General features: G+C 39.7%; 1 protein-coding gene across 4 annotated transcripts in view; it reads left to right on the top strand.

Annotated features, from left to right (window-relative positions):
• The first annotated feature begins 260 nt into the window (after positions 1-260).
• Positions 261-24658, top strand: part of rbfox2 (RNA binding fox-1 homolog 2) — a 35591-nt gene continuing 11193 nt past the window's right edge. Inside the window, exons 1-5 of one of the 4 annotated variants that reach the window (XR_007930510.1) lie at positions 261-1311; positions 17545-17736; positions 17908-18063; positions 18319-18372; positions 19522-19614. Coding sequence is in view for 2 of the 4 variants with exons in the window: in XM_051895920.1 (XP_051751880.1) it covers positions 1105-1311; positions 17545-17736; positions 17908-18063; positions 18319-18372; positions 19522-19614 (702 nt within the window). In the remaining 2 variants the exon portion in view is untranslated. The remainder of the gene's footprint in view (positions 1312-17544; positions 17737-17907; positions 18064-18318; positions 18373-19521; positions 19615-24658) is intronic. The other 3 variants (XM_051895920.1, XR_007930511.1, XM_051895919.1) reach the window with 3 other exon arrangements.

Here is a 24658-nt window from a genome sequence, read left to right as displayed (position 1 = left end):
AGTGCATGAACATGCCCGTAATTTGAGACTTTATTATGCATTTTGATGGGTGTCATGACACCCTGTGGCCGCTAGATGTCGGGCAAACGCAACAAAAGCGACTCGCTTTACAGCGGCTTCATTTTCCACTGCGAATCCAGCAGGAACAAACTGTACCGCATATGAATCACATAAATCAATAATAGGCTAATTATATGTGTGCTTTGGTTATCTCCCCGTGTCAACACGTCTATATGCGCGGATCAGCGTAGCTTTCCAGCCCTTTCAGTTTCAGTCGCTCTGCTACTAAGTTGCGTCTGTATTTCTCCAAACGTTTTTTCATAAGGAACATTCATTATTGGCTCGTCACATGCTGACGTATCCCGGTCGCAGCACTGCGGTTTTATATTTGAGAATAAAACAACTGATATAAAACTGATATTTAGTTGGACGTAATCTTACGTTCGGCTCCTGAGTTAAACACCAAAACATCTTCGTGCTCAAACAGGGAAAACGGGAAACCGCAGCAAGAATAAAGCAACGAGAGCGCGAGGAAACCGGAGAGGAGGGGCGCGCGCGTGCGTGCGTTTCCTCTCCGCAGCAAGAATCCATTGAGAGAGAGAGAGAAAGAGAGGGAGAAGAAAGGAAAAGCAGCAGCTCCACGCCACTCCTTTGTTTTAGGAAATCGCTTGAATCGCTCGAAGGACTGGAATGATGCATCGCGTTTCTCTCGCGTTTTCCCGCGACGCCTGTTTTTAAAGGCGAACTTCATGATTTAGCGTTTGATTTAGTGGCGTTTGAGATCTGAAACCTTCAGACGCATTAAGCGTTTCCTTCGCGTCGACCGTCCATGTGTTTAGATTTTGCGCTTTCTGTCTCACATCAGAGGATATTCTGACGCGTTCTGACGCTCGGAGGTTTTTCTGCTCGTGGTTCGAGTCTGTTATTCGCGTCCAGGCCCGAGATATTCGCTACTCTTCAAAGGCCTTTAATGCGGCACACGCGCGTCACTCTGTAACGGGTTTCAACGCGTCAGATGAGCGTCAGTTCTGATCGCTGATCCTCTGCCAGAACATCTCGTCTTCGTTATTCGCTCTTCATACGCAACATCTGCGGCCCACTTCAATGTTAATGTCGACCGACGTCGCATCTGTAATGCTGCCCGTGAGCCGCGGGATCCTGGAGCGCGAGAGGGATCTGGACTCGGGTTCGGCGGCGGTTCGGGGGATGAAGCGCGGGGACCCGGAGCCGGAGGGCGCAGCAGCGGCGGGGGATTCTGTCGGTGCTGAGTGCAAACGAGCGCGGATGGACGGTACCGGAGAGATCGGACAGGTAAGCGTTAAAATCACGACTCTATATGAAGCTCCGCTTGTTTTGTGTTTATGAAACAGTGTAACGCTCTGAGCTGATACTGGCTGTTCTATGAGATGATTGGGGCACCAAAGGTGAGATTCCAAGCATCAGTCACTGATGGACACCATCACTTGGTCCTCAGTGCAGTAGATGTTCCTGAATCATGGAGATGATTTCCCAGTCTCATCCGAGGCCTCCATCTCTCCATCCTGCGGTACTTTTCCATCCTCTAACATGAGCACCTCTGCTCCATTCCTCAGACTCTGTATGTATGTAGACAGACGTGATCTCATCTCTCATTTCAGCAGTTTATCCAACCATCCATCCTTTCTTTCTTTCCATTCATTTGTTCTGTTTCTCCGGTAAGTGATCTAAAGTGCTGCATGTACTAATGGCTCATTTTCACTGGCTAATGGCTCACGGGTTCTCTAAACTGCACCATGACGGGCTTAAGACTGAGCAGATGTGTGTGTGTGTGTGTGTGTGTGTGTGAACGCTTGCCCGTGTAGCCCAAAAAAGGTATTGATCCTGCTCCGAGAGAGTGTCTGGAAATTTGCCTGCAGCAGCGGAGAGAGAAATGGAGTGGGGGCTGCAGGAATCAACCCATTTTGTAACAAGAGACGCGCATTTATGGAAAGCAAGAGATTGAGAAGGAGGAAATTAAAGGAATGAGACGTCTGTAAACACACCGTTCCAGCTCCATCATCCAGACTGTTTAAAAACACACTTCCAGTGACGTATGAAGCAGTGAAATAGGAGCACAGTAGGGAAAAACCAGGCCTGAAAACATCATTTAGGTGTTTCTAGTTCAGTTTGTGCTGCATGCTTTCTTTTAGTTGTTGTTTGTGAATGCTATCTATAGCTATGTTCCCATCCGTCTATTTTTATGCACATTTTGGGATATTGCATCAAAAACTGCTGGATGGAAATGCCAAGATGTGCATAAAGTCTTAAAATGGTTTGTTTGAGTCTATCCGATAAGAAAACATGCACATAAACTACGATGGAAACACATTTACCGAATAAATTCCTCGATGTGCATCAAAAAAATCATGTGACTTTGCACGATGGGAAGGCATAACTGGATCAACCAGTGGGAAAAATCTTGTTGCAAAGCATCTGAAATGTTGTTTTGGTCATTCAGAATGTGGTTCGGTGTAATTCCTCCCAGAACATGACTGCGTTCCCAAACAGCAGCATCAGCCTCTGAACGCAAGATAACACGTTTATTGCGTTTCGTCTGTGTGCTCTGGGATGCAAATAATTTATTATATACGGAAATTATTATAAGCAGTGGATTCTCCTATGTTTCTTAGTGATATTTAGCATCAGGAAGAGGCGATTTTGTTCTCTTTGACTCACTGGATGGAAACGGTGCTTTATTTCCAAATGTTTTATGCGATATTGCAATTTTGTGCATAAGTTAAATTCGCAACTTTAGATGGAAACATAGCTAATGTGAAATTCATTGGTTAAAAGGTGTAGGAACCCCAATGCTGTTCACTAATGGCACTGATATTAAAATCACATCAGTTTACCCCGGCCTCTCTCACTCACACAGCATGCATCAGAAGAGGATTTGCTGTATCACTGACAGTAAAGAGGCTTTTTGTTGTGCTAAAGAGATCTGTACTTGTTTCAGAGTGGCATTAGTCTCTGATCTCCCATTTATCCTGACGCGGGCTGCTGGGTGGGGGTTAATACACACACACACACACACACATGCTGATTGGAGATTTGCAGATAAGCCTTTGCTTTTTTTGCAGTCGGATTTATTGAATATCCTCGGGAACTTTGATCAGATTCCGTTGCGATGCCGTCGGGTCACTCTGACTGCCATACAGAGGCCGTTTTCATCATGGCTGTGACGTGCCCTACTTACCCCACGTCTGCGGTAATTACCCTTATGGGATTGCACACATGTGTTACCATGACAACTTTGAACTTTGACCCCGCGAGCAGAGCAGTAAAATCGGGGTGTGGTGGTGATTGTTATTGCCACAGACAATAGAACAAGCACACGCGTCTCGGTTGGTTTTGTGCCTGTGCTCATGGAGTCAAGAAAGTGTTAAAGCATCATCACAGTTTAGTCATGCATCACATCTGTCTGTCAATAGCTGTGTTTCCATCCACCTATTTTTATGTGCATTTTGGGATATCGTAATAAAAAAACGCTGGATTGAAACGCCAAGATGTGCATAAATTTTAAAAATGCTCTAAGGGGTTGGATAAATTTTTATGCGACACAAAAACTACAATGGAAACATTTTTACCAAATAAATTCCTTAATGCACATCAAAAAAGACATGTGACTTTGCGATGGAACAGTATAACTGGACCAACCAGCGGACGGATCTCATTCACAGCATCTGAAATGCTGTTTTGGTCATTCTGTAATGCCTGAGCAAAGTCTGTAGTTAAAGGGGTTCAGTTTAATTCCCTCCCAGAAGCGCCTCACATGATTGCGTTCACAAACACCAGCGTTTATTGTGTTTCGTCTGTGCATTCTGAGGCGCAAATAATGTCTGTTATTAAGTACAGTGACTTCTACTGCAGCAACTTCCATTTTTCTGATATTTAAGTATTAAATATTAGTGTTACTTAGCGCCAGTTTATCAGGAAGTGATTATTTTGTTCTCTTCAACTCACTGGATGGAAACAGTGCTTTATTCGCAAATGTTTTATAAATGCGATGTTCTAAATTTGCGTGCAAGTTAAATACGCAACTTTGATTGGAAACATAGCTAATGTTATCGGTGTAAAATCATCTTTGGTCTTTGTTTTGATGTTTGATGTGGTCAGTGACAGAACTTTTAAAGCAAAAACAGAAGTGCGACGTGAATGATCGAACACTGTTTCAAGCGCATGGTCTTCAGTACTCTGTCTGTGCGAATTTTTACTACCGTAAATTCTTCAAAATGTGTTTGAGCTAAAAGATAAAGACCGTTGAAGACTTTCACGCAAATGTCGGCTGTTGCGCTCTTTGCGCTATTGCTGAGAATGCAGTGCGTGTTTGTTCCGTACGGCCGTCTGACGTGTTTCTGAATGCAACGATGCATGAAATCGAACAGCAGTTTTATTTCCATGTACTTGCATTGAGTTTGTTTCAGGCGTACTCTCCCCTTTAGAGATATTTACTGACCTTTTAAAAGCACTTTATTTTTTTATTTAAGTGTGTTGAGCAATGTGTTTTTCATTTTCTTGTACTTTGTTTTTCAGTAGAAGTGTTTCTCTCTCTCTCTCTCTCTCTCTCTCTCTCTCACTCACTCACTCACTCACTCACTCACACACACACACACACACACACACACACACACACACACACACACACACACACACACACACACACACACACACACACAGAGCCATGAGGCTTATGTCAGGACGCCAGACCTCCATCTTAAATGTGTTCAGCAGTTACAAACACACACACACACACACACACACACACACACACACACACAGGAAGCATAAAACTAACGGAGTAACGGAGAGGTTTGAAACACACGTCCTCTCATTCGCAAATCATCTCGTCTTTCTTCTTCACCTCCGTCCTTCACTGAGCTCCTCCTCCTCTTCAGCTCGACCATCTGTTCTCGTTCTTGTCTCTCTTTTGCCTGATCGCTCCATTCTGCTGTTCTCCTTTAACAGGAAGTTACAGGTCAGTAAGTTTGAGGGAATCGTCATTTCTACACTCTCGGAAGATCTGCGAGTTCTTCCAGTGAGACGCTGCTCAGTAGAGTGTGTGTGTGTGTGTGTGTGTGTGTGTGTTGGCAGTGAGCGGCTCCTCAGTCCTTAAGGAAATGAGGCACATGACGGGGTTCTGTATGACTCATTGTCTCTCTCTGCTCTAGTCGTCTGTTTCACACACATGGACTCCAGATGTTTCTGTCTTTATTCTCTGGACGGCCTTTAGTGCAGATCAGAGCTGATCCTCAAATATCAGCAGAAAAAACACATTCAGCCTTTCAGTTGGAAACCAGATTCTGGTCTGAATCTCGTTAAACCTGTCAGGAAAATGTCTGCCCCATATTTCACCCCAAAACCAGAAGAACTTTTCTTTTGAATAATGATGACTTTAAGCCTCTTTTTAAGACCGTGTTTTTTCCATTATTTTTCATTCCCTTTTGTGTGATGCGAAGAAATAAAATTGATTTTTTTTTTTTTTTTTAAAGGTTAGTTCACCCAAAAATGAAAATTCTGTCGTTAAGATGAAGATCTTTTTGATGAAATCTGAGAGCTTTCTGTTGAAAGTCTACGCAACTTCCATTTTCAAGCTCCAGAAAGTTAGTAAAGACGTCATTAAAATAACCCATGTGACTCCAGTGGTTTAACCTCAATTTTATGTGCTTAGTTTGTGAAAAAAATACATAATTTACCACTTTATTTACAAAATATTAATCTCCAACGCGTCTTCACGTAATAACGTCTCTTCTCACATCAACACGTTTGCGTCATGGTGGTGTTGTGAAAACTTTATTTTGTAAATAAAGTGGTAAAAAATGTTTTTGCACAAACAAAGCACTCATGTCACTTCGTAAAACTGAGGTTAAACCACTGGAGTCACATGGATGTATGCTGATTTAAATGAATAAATCTTGTACTAGAGTGATTTATTACTGTAATGTACAAAATGAGTTTTTTTTTTTTGCATTACAGCAAAGAGAGTCACCATTAAGAATAATGCACAAATGCTCTGAAATATTACAGTAATGAGAATTTGTGGTCATAATTGACACAATATCAGAAAATCACCATGGGTCCTATAAATAGGTTTAATTTTCTTGATGCAAAATATGATTTGTTTATCGTTTTTATGCAGTGGAGTCTTCATGAGATTTACTTTGCAAACATCAGCACTGCAGATTATTTCCAGTATCAGCATCATGAGTCGGTCGGTCTGGTGCGTGCTGGAGCAGTGCTGTTTCGCAGTGATGTTTGCAGCGCTGTGCGCAGTGCTAAGTGTTCCCTCAGGGGACTGTAGGAGGGACATTAGTTCCAGCTGGGAGCCGCGCGGAGCTCAAAGAGGGTGTTTATCAAGAGTAGATGAAAAGAGACACAGCAGCAGAGCAGAGATAACCCACGATTCTCCACACTGTTAACACTGTCTCTTCAAAATCATCTTCAACTCCATTCACTGTGGTGAGAACGTTTCCGCTCATCCTGATCAGTTTATTTCCCATCAGCCTCATATCACGATGTGTTGTGTAAGTGTCCCGATCCGCTCGTCTCATCTACAATAAATATTAACAACGGCACATCTTTTGGACTCTAATAAGTAACCGTTAAACCACAATTCCTATAGTAGAACTGCTGCAGTGCTGTGTCACCTTCGTTCACTGTCCATGTCGTGATTATCCTCTTGTTTTAATGTGTAAACAATAGACAGGCTTGAACTCTGACGGAGCAGCGAGGCGCGTGTGAGCCAGCGCTAATCTGATTATACACCACTATAGACCAATTAAACGCGGAGCCCAATTAGACGCACAGAGATACAAACAGTGAGAGTGAGAGAGACCGTTCCTAAGGATCACATACATTCTTCATGGTGAAGGCAATCCCATAATGCATTGCTCTAAGATCAGTGAAAACAAATCCAAGATGGCGTTTAGGGCTGCATGATTTGGAGAAAAAAATCTAATTGAGATTTTTTTTTTTCTGGTTAAAATTCAGATTTTGTGATTTTTTTTTTTTTTTTTTTTTTTTTTTTTTTTTTATAAATGTTTTATAAAACAAATGAGTAAAAAAAAGTATAAACAATACCAGGTTTGTTTTGCTTGTTTGTAGGGCTGCACTATTTGGCCCAAAATTTTGTCCTAATATATTAATTTGACATTATTATTATTATTATTATTATTATTATTATTATTATTATTATTGTTAAATAAAAATATTTAACCAAATAAGAAATATTACTATTGTAATAACTTTCATTATTTAAAAAAAAAAAAAAAAAAAAAAAATATTTAAGGAGAAATATAACTATTATAATTAGAAAATAATATATTTTTATTTTACAGAAAACTGTATGAAAAATTGCAGGGTTACCTGTTAACATGCAAGCAACCTATGACTAAATAATTAGAAAGGTCTAGAGATTTATTATAAAATATTATATTATTATGATAAAAATCTGACAATATATATATTTTTTTTTTTTCAGGAGGTATGCAAAATCAAAAATGGAGTCCATGTATTTAATATGAAATATGTGCCTTGTATGCATCCACTGTAAAAAACAACAAAACAACAACAACAAAAAAAAAACAGCAACTCCTGTACACTGGAGAAAAACATATTGATTGTTTCCCTCAAAGTTCTTTAAAGAGAAAGTATTATTTTTCCCAAAATAAGATGGAGTGAGCATTACTTGGTGTTAAACATGTACGTTTCATACTGAATGCCAGAAGGCGCCCTTGAGCAGATACTCCAAATATACCTCACAGAAGTAATTTAATGCATGTCATTCCAGGAAATCCCCTATGAACATCATACTATCACTGTAACTGAATAAAAAGTTAAAGCGCTTTGGTTAAACATGAATATAATAAACACACGACTGTCAATATATGGTTTATCTGTGTTCTTCAATCCTTCTCAGGTATTTCCATAATAATAAAGTATATTTATAATGCGACGTTAATCAAACTAATCTATTCAATGCTAATCAAAATGCTATTTCAAACACTCGACTGATGTTATGAAGCGAGTTTGGAGTAAAAACACGTTGTTAAATGTTGTCTTTTGTTAGACGAGGTTCATAACTGCTTCTCATGTTTGGAAAGTTTGTATGTTTGACGCATTGCTTTTTAAAATGTAGTGCTCTCAGACGGAGCGCCGTTTACTACTGATCACAGAGCCGCTCTTCACGAACATGCTGTGTACATAGTATATAATTAAAAATTGAAAAAATCACAGCTTTTGCGATTTCATAATCGCACTAAGCCAAATCGCGATTTGTTTAATTTCGATTAATTGTGCAGCCCTATGCCGATTGAAGGGAGAGAAATGTTGGATGTAAATTGCTGAATATCATTAAATACTATTTGCGTGTTTTCAGTATTTTTGTGTAGTTGAATTTGCAACATGCTAACAGCGAACCATTGGAATCAATTATTAGTCAAGACTTTCCCATGAGCAGTGAGTGGAATTGAGCGCTCAGAATCGTTTGCATTGGAGGTTCTGTAGATGACAGTTGTCCTTTCAGGTTAATTAACATCCAGTACTCTGAACGAGTGTGTTCGTTCTCTCAGGTAGAACTGGTTCAACCTCGTCCACTGCTGAGCGCCCTTGATCTCGTATCTCAGTCCAGTAATTGATGTCATTTTGAGGGTCTTTTGCCCCCCAGGTTTAATTAAAGTCGTCATTATTCACAGATCTGCTGCTTAAATGGTTTCAATTGTGCAGTTGATCTCAATGCGAAAGTGACGCTTCATATTGGTGTCACACAAATGACCGTCTCTCTCTCCAGCTGGGCTGATGTCATGCTGCTGTTCGTTAATGGAGGTCAATCACTCTAAAAAACAGTGTCAGACTCGCAGAACCGCTGTGTGACCTCGCGTATTCGCTAGATGCAATTTCTCAATCTCAAATAATAAGTGTTTACACTTTACAATACGTAAGTGTTCTGTTTTTTTTTTTTTTTTTTTAATCTTGTGTGTTTTATATTATTATGCAGAACACTGCAGTTCCAACATGATCCCTGGTTAGGAAACCCTTAAACTATGATACTGTTTTCCATTGATACGGTTTCGTCTGTTCAGGTGAAGGTTGCATGTAGTTGACAATGAGGAGCTTCACAACAGCTTAAAATGAGTGGAAAAGAATTAAACTATGATTATAGTTCCAGTGTTTTAGATTAGCATTGTAGATTACAGCAGCAGCTGTAGAGCGTGTGTGTGTGTGTGTGTGTGTGTTCAGATTGTTCAGTTAGTGTAGTTAATCTCACTCTTTATCTTCTTTTTCTCTGTAATCCCTCCATCCGTCTCTTTATCCATTTATCACCAGGCGTTCGACTGTGAGCTTCACATCTGCTCTATTTTCAGAGGTTTTGAGACAATTCAATGTCTGTATTATCATCAATAACATAATATAGTCTCTTGTGATGCCTAAAAATAAACGTTTGGCCAGTTGAACATCAATATAGGATTTGAGCATTTAATTGAAGTGAATGCCATATGATGATGATTTTTAGTACTGAGAGCATAAAATTCCATTTGCTGTGATTTTTACATTATTTAACTTCAGACAGTGCTAGTTTAGTGGGCAAATCGGTTAACTAACTTATCTAGGTCTGCTGCGATTGATTAATCGCCTGTTTGTGGTTATTTGATGTAATTGCAATTGAGATAACCGTAATAATTGTGCAGTTTAAATTTAAATTTTCCCATCCAAATAAGGGAAGTTTAAGTTCTTAAAGAAATGCCATCAAATGCATGATACTGAATGTACGTTTTCGGTGAAAAAAAACGCCGTTTTAAAGTACACAAAGATGGTCAAAGGTCTTCCTGCATGTGAAATGAAGGCTTATGGGTTTAATCAGGCTGCATTACTTTATTATATTATAAAAAAAAATATGTAAATTAATTTTTACAGCAAGAAAGTAAATCGTATGGACCCATTTTATTATAATTTTTATTATGTATTTTTCCAAGTGAAAAACATTTAACGTAATGAAATCATTAATCGCAATTGTATGAAAATTAATTGTCAGCATAAAATTCATGATCGCGACTGGTCTAAGTTCGACCGTTTATAAAAATTGTTTTTTGGATTTCTAATCAGGCAGTGAATCGAAGGCAAATATTATCTTGGAAAAGCCAAGATTGGTTTGTTTATCTTAAGAGAAAGTGGAGAGAGAGAGAGAGAGAGTGGTATGGGAGGAGAGACAGAAGAGAGAGAGACAGCCGAGAGGGGGAGGAGACACACACAGACAGAAAGACAGACCGAGCGAGAGGAGGGGAATGAGAGAGGGAGATTTTGAATGTGTCAGACGCTGTCAGAGGGATCGTGAGCGCTGACGTCTGAGAGCAGGAAACGCTGCTGTCGCTGTTGCTGTCGTGTTGAATAGGATGATGGGAGTCTTTTACCCTCCTGTGCGGCCGGTGAGTTTTCAATCATTCATGTTGCTGCATTTCCTGCCTGGAGAAATCGACACACACAAGCGTAATTCACTTGTGCACGTGTGTGTGTGTGTGTGTGTGTGTGGGGCATAAAGCAGGTCTGATGGAGGTGAGGAAAGTCTCGTGTTTCTCGTGTGTTTCTCCAGCTGTCTGTCTTGACTGAAGGGGCCAGGTGCTGGTGAACAGTTGTTCCTTCATCCGTCTGTCTGTCTCATTGTGTCTTCCTCTCTCCGGTCTCTCACACACATGCAGCTTCAGTATTAGCGATACAAATCAGTCTTTTATTAGTTAAAAGCAGTCTCTCTCTGTGTGTGTGTGTGTGTGTGTGTGTGTGTGTCTTATACCTTGGAATCTGTCTCTCTCTCTTTCTCTGTCCCTCCCCCTCTCCTCTTGTTTCCCGAGGGCTCGAGCAGCTGTTATCTCGGTGTTTTCCTTTAAAAGCAGGAATGAGATGGAGGGGGTGTAGAGAATGGAAATTGATTTTTTAAAGGTGATGCTCAGGGAGAAGCTTGGGAGGAGATGTATGTATGTGTTTAGGTGAGGATCTGATGCCATGGTTCATACCGTATGTGGACGGTGAAGCTCAGAACTGAAGCGCTCGTGACCGACTGCGGCTCATTCCTCCTGACTGAGGCTGGCTGAAGTATGTTGAACTCCACCCAGCGTTTGCCCTGAAGGGTGGGAGAGACGCTTACCTGTCGCCTCATGATCTCACATGCTCGCTTTAGAACAGCTGCCTTTGTTTTGCACAAAGATATAGGTCTATATTTCCCCTAAAACTCTTTTTGTTGACTTGTTTTGGACATCTGATACACATACGCATCTGAATGAGAAGGACAGATGCTTGTTAAACTCACACAAATACCTTTCTTTCTATTAAACTTAACTTATTGGACTGCTCTGCTTTAAATGCAAGTAGATTTTATTTAGCAAGATCATCTTGAATTAGATCCTTATGGGAAACATTTTAGAACTTTTATCATATGTAAATACACATGTGAAATGTGTAAGTTTAATCAATTGTATTTTCTATTTCATTTTATTGTATTTTTAAGCAACTCTTGTGTAACTTGTAGGAAATGTACAACACAACTCTTGACATGGCGTAACCCCTCTAGCTCGAACCGCCCGTTCTAAGCGGGACTCGAACCCGGGGGCGCTGGCATGGGAGTCGGGCCCTCTAACAAGGAGGCTAAAGATCGCAGTTGCGCCTCTTGAGTTCAAGGGAGTGAGGTTTACACGCACAGCTCTTACTAGCCTATGTCTGTTACAATGGCATGAAGATTTCTTCTACCTACTAAACAAACCCTAAAAGAATTTGCAAAAATGTACAATGTTCCAGTTTGCCAGAAGCCAAACACACTAGTGGCTCGTAAAATTAAATCCATTTGCCATTTTGTCATGAGCTGACCCAATGTCATGCTGCATGATTTCTGATTGTTGATGTCCGCTGTCTTCGCTCGAGTGTCTGAACTGCACACAGGAATCGCAGTATGAATCTTAAACATGAGAATATAGATGTAGATACAATGCAATCTCAGTTGGACATGCTGTCGATTACTGCAAGAAATCATCTTCCATCCAAAGTTGCGAATATAACCTGCGTGCAAAATTGGAATATTGCATTAAACATTTGCGAATTTTTCAGTATTTCCATCCCATGTGTTCAAGTGAACAACATCGTCACTTTCTGGGAAGTTGGTGCAAAATATCAGTAATAAAAATGTAAGTTGATGCAATCGGGCTCTTGTTTCCTCCATCATAAATGAGTTCTGGAGAGAATTAAATCAAATCATTCTGATGACAGACTTTGGCTCAGGCGTTTCAGAGGGATTTATACAGTAATGTGTTTCCATCAAAGTTTGTGTGCAAGTCTTCTTATCGGATAAAAAGATTATCCACCTCAATTAAGCGCATATGTTTTTTATGTGCATATGTTTTTTTCCCATTATTTTTTGAATTAATGCGCATCTTCCCATCCTGCTTTTTTTTTTTTTTTAATGCAGTATCCCAAAATTTGCACAAAAATATATGGATAGAAATATAGCTAGTGAGAGGCTTCAACAGAACGGTATTAATAATTTCAACTTTTACGTGTTTTAATGTATAATCGTGGCACGTTAAAAGCGACATAACTGTTCATAAATCAGTTTTCTTGGCTCAAACTACACATGAAGAAATTGCATTACAATAACGCATCACCAGAAGATCACTGACCTAGAAAACATGATTTAGACACATTCACATTCCTGCCTTAAAATCAACATGGCTGTTAGACATGACACATTACTGTACATGCATTTATAATCATCACAGACGTGTGTGATATACAGTTTAACCCAGAATATTTGTTTAATGAGACCAGAGTGTTTGATCCACATGACATCAACACAAGCGATTCATGACAACATGATACACAACACAATATAAAACTGGCATGAAGACTGCGAGCAGAGATGTGTGTCAGAAAACGTGTTTGCTATTCTTAGGTTGGTTTATCGGTGTGAGAGTTCAGAGGTAACGCCGCGGTCGAGAGCTCATGTTCTACACACAGCGGACTGATACAGGACGATTAACTCGGGTTTTGCTTGTCTGTTGGTGAAGTTCTGGCACAGAGTTGTTTTCTCTTTGTGTGTGTTGTGTAAAGGAGCAGTCCTCTATCCAAACTAGATCAACTCGTTTCCCATTGGTGGCACATGTGCTTAAGGGTGGAGTGTGTGAGAGACAAACATTCACACTCACACGTGTGTGTGTTTCTCTCAAACACGAGTATTTGCAGGCTTTTATCTGGGCTGTTTTGGACCCAAGAACCTTTGGACCCTACTGGACTCTGATTGGTCAGGAAAGAACGAACAGACACGCCCCCCTAAAGAGAGCGAAGAGAGGGGTCAGGTTACAGTCGACCAATCAGTGTGCAGCTGTGGGCGGGTCCATCTGTAGTTTAGGCTGGTTTGAACAGAGTGCTGCTTTATGCATCAATGCAAGAGGGTTTCCATCACTGTTTAACGTGCTCGATTTCTACATTTATTGTCATTTTAAGCCAGTTTGCTCATCGGCCATCTTTGGTACCACCTCTGGGCAGCTGCTTTTAAGTCCTATTAGTATTATTTATATACTATATTATAGTATTTATTCATGTTTTAAATAAGCTTTTCTATGTTTTAATAGGACAACAGCACATTTGTCAAAAAGATGACTGGATGACTGTAAAGCTGGACTACAGCCGTCATATAGAGCGCTGTGATCCGTCATCTTCTTGTGGTGTTTTCTGCCACTAACACACATCGATCTGTATGTAACGACTCACTGAAGCGTCTGAATGTTCAGCGCGCAGTATTCTGATGTAGTGACTCGATATGTCGTCTATTGTCAGGAGTGATTGTGGCAGCTAATGATCAGAACGGCTGTGATCCGTTACAGTGGACGGAGCGACCCGTGGCACAGCTGCCATATATAACAGCGGCACGTTAGACAGATGCCAGCTGACCCGTAACTAAAGCTGCCAGTGTTTAGAAGCCCTCGCTCGGCTGAACACACGCTCACAGCATTTATGACGAGCTTGAGAAGAGTGTCTTCTGTGTCATAATTATATGGATTAATAAAGGTCTCTAGTACAACTGAAGGGAAATATGCATAATATGCATCTGCTGCAGTGAATCTCAGTGTTTGTGCATCAGTTTTAGTGTTTAAGCGTCATTGTGTCATGAACCTGAACACACGGCTTAATTCTTGTCGACTGTACGATAATCAGAATCTATGCAGTGCGAAGGAGGCTATGAAAAGAACAATCACACTTCACTGCATTGTGCAAAAATTACCATGCCATTATAAAGGCTTGTTCACACAAACAACAATAACTATATTAGCATCCACACCAGAGATCGTTCTGTTTATTATAAGCACGCTGCAGTTTTGTCATCTGCTGCTTTAAAGGGGACCTATAGTGCCCCTTTCACAAGATGTAATATAAGTCTCTGGTGTCCCCAGAATGTGTCTGAAGTTTCAGCTCAAAATACCCCACAGATCATTTATTATAGCTTGTCAAATTTGCCCCTATTTGGGTTTGAGCAAAAACACGCCGTTTTTGTGTGTGTCCCTTTAAATGTAAATGAGCTGCTGCTCCCGGCCCCCTTTACAGAAGAGGGCGGAGCTTTAACGGCTCACGCTTCGGTCGCTCAACAACAACAAAGCTGGAGAATCTCACGCAGCTAAAATGAGGATTGTCAGTAACGGTGTTCAGCCTTACATTGTTCAAACCGAAGTCGACACTGATGGAGACTGACTCGTCGACTAGCATGTGCCGTCATGATAATCTTTTGTGCAAATCCAGCGTTGAATTGACTGGCCATGGCGTTAGAGCTGGTACACCGTTGTCGCTTGTGAAAACAAAATGGCGGCGCTGTGGGTGGAAATATGCAGATTAAGGGGCGGTAATATTATAAGATCCCCTTCCTACGTCACTAGGGAAGCGAAATCAGAGCGGCTCGTTTTTTCACATGCTTGCAGAGAAAGGCTTACCAAAACAAAGTTACTGGGTTGTCCTTTTTCATGTTTTCTGGGTTGGTAGATGCACCGGGGACCCGATTATAGCACTTAAAACATGGAAAAAGTCAGATTTTTATGATGTCCCCTTTAAATTCTTGAGTTCTTTAAAGTTTGGTAGATTCTGATTGGCTGTCAATGTTTTTATCGTTCATCGGCTGGAAAAAATATCACTCTAAAAGTGATTCCAACGATATTGTTTATCTGTGCCTTTATAGTTGTTATATTTACAACAATTAATGATTGTTATAGTTATCATCCTTGGTGTGAGTGGTCCTAGGAGAAGTCAGTAGGAGATTGTTTTCCTAAACAATCAACTTTAAAAACAAAAAAGACACATTTGAAATTGAAATGACTTATAAAACAGATTCTGAATGGATTCTGTACATTCAGTGCTTCAGGTTGATGCAAAGCGGGTTCATAAATATTTGGAACAATAATATTTGCGGACATGGAAATGCCATAAAAAAGTGTTCTAATGCTGCTGAATTCTGAAATGTAGCTCATGAATGTTCCTTGTGGTTCACGGGAAGATCTCAGAGCTATAAATACCAGGGTGTCTTTCACTGCTTGTCTGTCTCTCTCTTCGTCCATGTCTCTCTCTCTCTCTCTCTCTCTCTCTCTCTCTCTGTTCTCATCCTGCTGCCATGTAGGGAAGTGATGCTGGAGGAGGAATGCACACTTGACAGAACAGTGTTTTTTTTTCTCTCTCTCTCTCTCTCTCTCTCTCTCTCTCTCTCTCTCTCTCTCTCTCTCTCTCTCTCTCTCTCTCTCTCTCTCTCTCTCTCTCTCTCTCTCTCTCTCTCTCTCTCTCTCTCTCTCTCTCTCTGCAGTGATGTGACGTGCTTTTCTCAGAGAGATCATCAGTTTAGCTCAGAATCTCTCCAGAGGAGTTTCATCAATGGCTGAATCTCATGAAAACACATTTCAGCACAAAATCAGTTATATTTTGCATTAAGAAAATGAACACTGTTTTCCCCAATTCTTATTACTGTAAAACTGACTTTCATTAATGTAATGCAAGAATAACATGGTAGTTTGTTATATTGTCTAATTTATGCTGATTTTTGTTTTTTTTATTACTGTAAATGCCATAAATTAAAAAAAACCCTAAATTTTCCTAAAATAGATGTTTATTAGTTCATGCAAAATGTATTTTTTTAATTTAAAAAAATTAATACAATTTTGTTTTTTACATTTAGCACATCCCCAATACTGTAAAAAAAAAAAAAAAAAAAAAAAAAAAGACTCACTTTCATTAATGCAAGAATAACATGGTAGAATGTTATATTGTTTAATTTATGCTGATTTTAAATATATTTGTGGGTCATGATGAAAAGGGCGTTTCAAGCATCAAAAAAGTGCAATACAGCTTTAAATTGTTTTTTTTCCTGTACATTAGAATGTGTCCTGTTTAATTTTATATTTTTTCTGAGCAAAAAATAATCGCTATCATATGTTTTTTTTTTTTACTATGATTTACAGAAGACACCCACTAAAATGTTCTGATACATAAACTAAAATTTATGTATCAGAAAATCTTATTAGGCATATTTTAAAACATGATTTTTTTGATGACATAATAAAATACTCCATTTAAGAATCACAGTGCAGCCCTCAAATTAATTGTAATCCAATTAATTGTAAATTTTAAAATCTTTATACTTTGCTAATATCCTTCAAAACAGTAGGTTTTACCCATTTTTCAGCAAGAAGTTTTTGTAAGAAAGTGAAAATCATTTAAAATAATATAAAATTTAGTATGATCACATATTCTTTTATATATTTGAATAATTACAGGTCAGAATAAGTATATTGTTTCATTTTTACATAAATATATTGTTACTCTAAATTTACCAAAAAAGGGAGGTAATATTGCCATTTTTCTCATAATTGCAATATTTTTAGTATTAGTCTGTATCGTTAAAGTAGTTTTAATAATATATTAATATTTTAATAATACAGTAAATGTAAAAATGCCACAATGTGAAAACCTAACTGTCCAAAAGTAGACTTTTATTTTCTTTATGCAAAATATAATCCCCCCCACCCCCTTGATTTTCAGGGGTGAAATATGAGCTAAATGTGTTTTGATGGGATTTACTCAAATTATACGCATTAATCAGCCAGTGCATTAATACTGTTTAACTAAACGTGATATTTAACGATTATCAAGATCACATTTTGTAGCTGATGTGGGAGTTTTGATCAGCAACTGCGTGCGTTGCGCTAGCTTCATCTGCGTGTCGTCTGTGCTAGCGTATGTGTTGGAGGCCCATGCGCTAAATTATGCATGAGGGCCTCATTAATATTGAACAGCTGCCTCAATCCGCTTGTCACCAGAAAGAGAGAAACGTAATATCTCTGGCTTTTAGTGCCGTCATCTGTGAGAGGAATTCTTGCAGCACAGACGTTTCTCTCTCCATTCCAGTTGATTTCACTTTTCCTCTATTAAGCGAGCTGTTTTTCTTTTCTTTGCCGTCCAGTCGGTGGATCTCGGCCAGCCGGTCGATTAACCCCTGCCTGTCTGTCTGTCTCTCATTTCCAGGGTTCACAGGACACGATGGGAGCTCAGGAGGGCGTCGTCACTCCGTTCTCCTCCTTCCCTCCCCCGCCGCCTCCTCCCCCTCAGAACGGCCTGGCGCTGGAGTTTGGGGGGGGCAGTATTTACCCCGCAGGGGGGCAGACCGAGGCCCCGGCAGGAGTCAGCAACACCTCCTCCTCTAACCCCAGCACTCAAGTAAGTGCTAAAGCTCTACGGAGCAAATGGTGACATCTGATCACTCGCACCATTTGGGCAGCTGGAACAACAAACGTGTCGAACGACTTCCTGCCGCTCAGTCTCAAACCATTGCAAACAATTGTGATTTTGTGTATTCATTCATATGATCTTTATGTCTCTGTCTCTCAGCTGTCAGATGGGTCTCCTCAGGCAGAAGGTCAGTGTGTTTCTGCCGGCGGTTCGGGCAGTGAAGAGTCCTCAGAGGCCAAAGGAACCCCGAAACGGCTCCATGTTTCCAACATCCCCTTCCGCTTCAGAGACCCAGACCTGCGGCAGATGTTCGGGGTACTAGAGGCTTTTTAGGGTTTATTCATCAGATGATTTTAGAAACAACAAACTGTGACGTGTAAAAGGGCCAATTCTGCCCCCTGGTGACCGACATTGTTAAAGTGCTTGTTGTAAATGCAGCTCCTCTTTTATAATGGCATGACACAAACAGCTGTGGGAATGTTTATGTTGAGCATTCTCTCTCTCTCTCTCTCTCTCTCTCTCTGTGTGTGTGTGTGTGTGTGTGTGTGTGTGTGTGTTTGGTTTTTTTAGCAATTTGGAAAGATTCTTGATGTGGAGATAATTTTCAATGAGCGGGGCTCAAAGGTAAGAAACTGTTTTTAATCAAATGCATTTAAATATAATGTAGAATATAGTTATATGTTATTACACTAAAGGAATACTTCACCAAATGAAATAAATTCATAATTTACTCTTCACGATTCTGTATGATGTTTAGGAGAGCGTCCAATACAATGAAGTCAGATGGTGACTTGTACCACCAACCTCCAAAAACGACTATATTATATAATGCGATTTGTGTTGACCGTGACCAGGGACTTGTAGCTATGTTCCCATCTAAAGTTGCGAATTTACTCAAGCGCGAAATTGGAATATCGCATAAAGCGTTTGCGAATAAAGCAGCGTTTCCATTTCATGTGTTCAAAAGAACAAAATCATCACTTCCTGGGAAATTGGTGCAAAATATCAGTAATAAAAATGGAAGTTGTTTCAACCAGGCGCTTTTTTTCCTCCATGATAAATAAGTTGGTCTCAGAGCATCAGACGAAACACAATAAACGCTGTCATGTTCTCTTGCGTTCGGATGCTGGTGTTTGGGAACACGATCGTGTGAGACGCTTCTGGAGGGAATTAAACCAAATCATTCTAATGAAGACTTCGACTCAGGCATTTCAGAACCACTAAATCAACATCTGAGATGCTGTGTTGCGATTGGTCCGCTGGTTAGTCCAGTTATCCAGTCACTGTTTTTTGTTGTGCATCAAAGGATTTATTCAGTTAATGTGTTTCCGTCGTGGTTTATGCACGTCGTCTTATAGGATAAAAAATGATCTGCCTCAATTGAGCGCATTTTTAGAATTTATGCACATCTTGGCATTTCCATTTTTATCCCAAAATTTGCATAAAAATATTTTGTGAAGCTCCAAGAACAACAAAAATGCATCATAGCAGTACGTGTGTATATTCTGAGTGTTCTGAAGTCATATGATGCTTTTGTGTGAGAAACCGATTTAAATGAAAATTTAAATGATTATTCTACTATGATTTTGTTTTGGGATCTTGTCACTGTCTGTTATGTAAAAGAGCAGCATGAACTTCCTGCTAAACATCTCCTTTTGTGCTCTATTGAAAATCATACGGGTTTAGAGCACTTTTGGGTGAATTGTTCCTTTTAAGCTGAGTGTGTTTTCGAGGTCAGACGGATCATGTCTGTTCCTCTCTGTCGTGGTCCAGGGTTTTGGTTTTGTGACGTTTGAGACCAGTGCAGATGCAGAGAAAGCGCGAGAACGTCTCCACGGGACCATCGTGGAGGGACGAAAGATCGAGGTGAGTCTGTCTTTCTCCTTCCGATGTTCCCATTTCACATCTTAACTGACCTAATGTGTCCTGGAACTGCTCAAGATGCTCAGCTGTGTGTGTGTGTGTGGCATTATGGGAAATGTGTGTGTGTGTGTGTGTGTGTGTGTGTGTGTGTGTGAGCTTAGCAATGCATGGTTGCATCTCTACTGCAGTCCACTATAGATTACTCTGCTGTTTTTGGATTGGTTGTTGTCTGGCTGAGTGTTGGTTATTAACAGCATGTGGTTATTTTCTATTTGTTTTTTTTGAGTTCATCATGTTTTGTACTGAGCATGCTCACAGTTAGCCAATCACATGCGTGCGTTTGATGCTGTCTCTGTTTCTCCTGGTTTGAATGGCTTTTTTGTTCATAAAACATTTGCTTGGATTCTTACGACACATGAGGACTGTCTGATGATTCTGAATGCTTTTCACAAATTTGGTGTTGTACCTTTTTTATGGCATTCGTGTGCATACTGTGAGAAAACGGCTCACCTTTCAGATGCTTGTGTACTTGTTTTTTAGTGCATTTGTAGATTTGTTCTGTGAATCTGGGAGATGAGAAGAAGCTTGTTGCTTGCTGTGTGTGTGTGTGTGAGTGGTCGAGTGCTGCATGGAGCCACGTGTGTTTCCCCTCGTGAGGCCCAGCGTGTTGCAGTGCTGGTTTCTGGGTGTTTTAATAGTTCTTGAACTCCTCCAGGGGTTTCCACCCTCCTGCATGATCTCTGAGACGGCTGCCTGTGTTTGTCTCTCATAGACCGGGGGAAAATCATTCGGTTTGTTTTTTTTATTCTTTCTTTTTTGTCACTTCAGGTTAAGTCATTTTTATTTCTAAATTAATTGGGAAGTTTGTTTTAGGACTAATGGTAATGTTAGTGTGTAGATCAGGGGTGTCAAACTCCAATTTGCACAAAATGTTGCGTCATGTGGGTCGAATGTTTTCTTTTTTTCAGTGACCGTCGTCCAGTGCTGTATAACTGACCGCTCATCTGGGAAACCCGTTAATAAAGCTGCGTTCGTTCTGTCTCTCTGACGTCTCTACAAGTATGATCATAAAATAATGCAATATTTCACATCCATCTTATTTTTACATGGTAAGTAGCTGTTTATTAAGAGGATAATGTACAGTCAGCTGGGCATTATCGTAAAAGCTATTTCAAGGTAGTGTTAATTTCGTTAACGAAATCTATGACGAAGAATATTCATTTTTTTTCTCTCCATGACTAAGATGAGACGAAGAGACGACACCAACGTCATTAAACGATAACTGTGACTTTATCAACATGTAATATCGTTGACAAAAAAAGACAAGACTAAAATGTAGTTACAATAAATACATAATCACTTTGTTTTTGTCTGAAAAAAAGAGGAGACAAAAATTACAGGCTTTTTAACGGGCCGCTACGAGCTTTCATGCCTACAGTTGCAAGAATTTAAATCCCCCACTGTTTGCTGCGACTAAATCTGCGATCAAACCTTCTCATTGATGAACTGTAATAAATCTAAACATGACTGTTGTTTGCAATTCTGGTTGAATAAATGCACTTACGCAACCTCTGTGTGTGACAATAGAAAGTCTTTTCTGCAGTTGTTTTAATAGAAAAACATTAAAGTAATTAGGAATTATTGGATTTCTAGGAATTTTTCTGTTTTAAATTTTGAGAGAAGTTTCTTGTTTTACCAGTTAGGCCTATATGATAAACAGTCTATTTAAAAAAAAATGGGAAACTAGATAAATAAACCATGCATATGAGTTGACATTCTCTTGATTTTTGCTTATAGGTGAAAGTGCAATAATTCTGATGAAATGTAAAAATACATTTCTCAAATGACAACAATCATTGTGATTTATAATTTTGAGCAAAATAATCAGGATTATCAATTTAACCATTGCGCAGCATAAAATGCTTGGAAATGTAGTCGCCTAAAACTTGACTACACAAAAACAGGACAAGGTTGACTCAATATTATAAAAAATAAAAAGTATATTTGACACAGACTAAGACTAAATTAAAAAATAGCTGACAAAATTAACACTACTTCAGGTTTATTTTGTGACTGACCGGCTGACTGTACATTATCACTTACTTAATAACCAGTACTGTGGTGAAACGAGATTTATTAATACCATTCAAATCCCTTTTTAGTGTAAACAGACAACATTTGTACTCGGAGATATGTTTAAATGATGTACAGTAGTCAACATTTGAAATGGATTAAAACCTTTCATCGCCTTCTTCTTAGGACAACTTTGAACTTTTTTTGATCCACTTCAAATGTTGACTACTATATTTAAAAAATATCTGAATGTATTTTATAACTTTTGTCTTGTAAAATCTTATAGTTTTCTTGTTTTTTTTTTTTTTTTTTTTTTTTTTTTTTTTTTTTTTTTTTTTTTAACCATGCATTAAAAAATAATAAAATGCATAAATACCAATTTTATTCTCCAGAGGCCTTGCATGTGAAATTCGTAATAAGGTAGTAAATATAAATCGAACAACAAAACTGACAAGTCAGCTGAAAATGAACTGCTGCTCAGTCAGTCCAGAGCAGCATTGAAATCATATCAGTGTATTGCATGTAAGAATCATTCAGTAGAGGATATTGTGAAATTCTTTGCTCGTAACATTTTTCATTTGTCGTCCACAGATTCGGTTTCAAATGTGCACAAAAGCCGCATGCAATTAAACAGGTTCTACTTGCGCAACACACGTAAGCGTTCATGTGTTTTGCTTAATGAGCAAAAAAGGGGAATATTCTACCCATATAACCAATGCTCTGTATTAATAAGCGTAGCATATTTGATTGTGTTTGGCACCCCTGGTGTAGATGCATGATGCCTGCACAGTTGCTCTGTAGCTCCCCCTGGTGTCAGTGGCTGTTTGTGCATGGGAGCGCAGCGGCAAGAGCTTCATTTGGGTTTGCATGAGTCTGATAGTTTCAGACCATCAGATTCATTGGAAAGCAGGAAACGGGTTAAATCTAGGCAGCAGCATTATATAACGGAATCAGATTCATTTGTTTGCTTTTTGAATGCCATTGTTTTCACTTTGAGTATTTTAAAATTCAAAACTTGATTTGTCATGATATTTTGTTGTATGTAATGACACCCTAATGTTTGTCTGTGTTTTCTGGAGAGCAGATCTGTGGAGAGAGCGATGCACAATCATCAACCTCTTCACTCATCTCTCTCTCTCTCTCTCTCTCTTTCTCTCTCTGGCCAGTCTGTCTGTCCAGCTCTGCACTCACTGTGTTTCCTGTCTGTTGCATCACTTCCTGTCCCTGTGTCTATTTTTAATGCCTCTGATGTCACTGTCTAGGCCCCTCCCCTGGGTGATGTCATTAGTCCGGCATGTTAGTCTCACTAACTGCTCTCTTAGACGTACGTCCATGTCAACTTGCTTCTATTTTGGCCCGTAGCTCCAGCTTTGACTCAGTCGCAGACTCGCTCTGTGCTGCATTTTCACACCCATGAATTCTACGAGTGTGTGTGTGTGTGTGTGTGCTTGTTGAGTTCCTCTAATCATTCGTCCCTTTCTCCTCCTCCTCTATGACACAGACTGAATGCGGCTGCAGGCTCTTTAGCACTCCTACAGACAGATTTGATCACCTGAAGATTTGTCTTGTTGTTGTTGTTGTTGTTGTTGTTGTTGTTTTTAAGTCCGTGTGAATGTCTGCCTCAGAATTTCCCCACGTCCAGTGAAGAGTTTGAGTTCTTCACTGGACTTTGCTTTTTGTTTTCCTTTCCTCTTTTCTGGTTGTTCACTCATTCTTTGCATTTTGTTTGTTTGTTTCTCTTTGGTTTGCTCTTCTCTTTTCTTTTTTTTTTTTTTTTTTGTTCATTTTTCTCCTTTTTCCTTTCTGTTCCCTTGACGATTTCTGTGTTGTTGTTATTGTTGTCAGTCTCCACGGTAACTGCTCGCGTGTCGTCACGCCGTTTCCTGGCTCATGGTAAGTTTGTGTATGTACGGCTTCATCCCTGATCAATCCCACCAACTCAAACCCCCCTGAGATCTAAACTCCAGCCCTCCCCAGCTTTACAAACTGTGGTCTTTCGCTCTTTTGCACTGATTAGCTTGTTATTTTCGGAGGGATCAGAGATGCGTTAATGCGGAGACGACGGCAGCCCTCGTCCTCATTACGAAGTTTGGCCGAACGCATCCTGCTAGTGGCGTCTGTTCGCGGCTAGCGTAATCGCATCTCCTCCCTGAGGTCTGTTCTGATATACTGTTCATCAGAGGCATGGGGGAAAAGAGCTTTATGAAATCATGTCTATTATAGTCGCTAAGGACCACAGAGTACTGACAGAAATGATATTCCCTCCCCAGTGCTCGCCATTGCTCCTCTTTTCTCCATCGCTCTCATGATCATTAACACTTTCCCATGCACTGACATGGCTGATGAGACTGTCACACTAAACCCCTCCATTTCTCTCCTCCACATCATCCATCCATCCAATTATCTATCCTGTGGTTCTAATGAGCTCTCGTTAGGGGTGGGCGTTATGACCAGAGTCTCACATCACGCAAACCGGTTACGTTTATAATGGTGTATATTTTAAAAACCATGTGGGTTTTTTTTTTTGTTTTTTTTTGGAACTTGTTGCAAAGCAACATATTAGATCATTTAACAGATGAATGACGCAGAATCGGCGTCACATGACCATAACCAGACCTGAGGCCGGTTGCACCAGCTGTGTGTAAGTCAAGGGGCACTAAGTTACATCTTACGCACTACTAAATATTTTTGCAGTGCACCATTAAACTTAAAGGGACAGTTCACCCAAATTCTGTCATCATTTACCGAACGCAAATGAACGCAAAAGAAACTATTTTGAAGAATGTTGGTAACCAAGCAGTTGATGGGCCCCATTATTATTTTTTTTTCCATGGGCCCTTCAACTGTTTTGTTAATGACATTCTTCAAAATATCATCTTTTTTGGGTGAACTATCCCTTTACCTTTTTGAATAAAATTTTCAGTAAATAAATAAATCATGATGATAATGTTTATATCTTAATATGTGGCATTTA

This window comes from Ctenopharyngodon idella, chromosome 6, assembly GCF_019924925.1.
Source record: "Ctenopharyngodon idella isolate HZGC_01 chromosome 6, HZGC01, whole genome shotgun sequence".
In the NCBI taxonomy this organism is placed as follows: domain Eukaryota; kingdom Metazoa; phylum Chordata; class Actinopteri; order Cypriniformes; family Xenocyprididae; genus Ctenopharyngodon; species Ctenopharyngodon idella.
The sequence above is the reverse complement of the archived record's forward strand: the minus strand, read 5'-3'. Positions and strand labels throughout refer to the sequence as shown.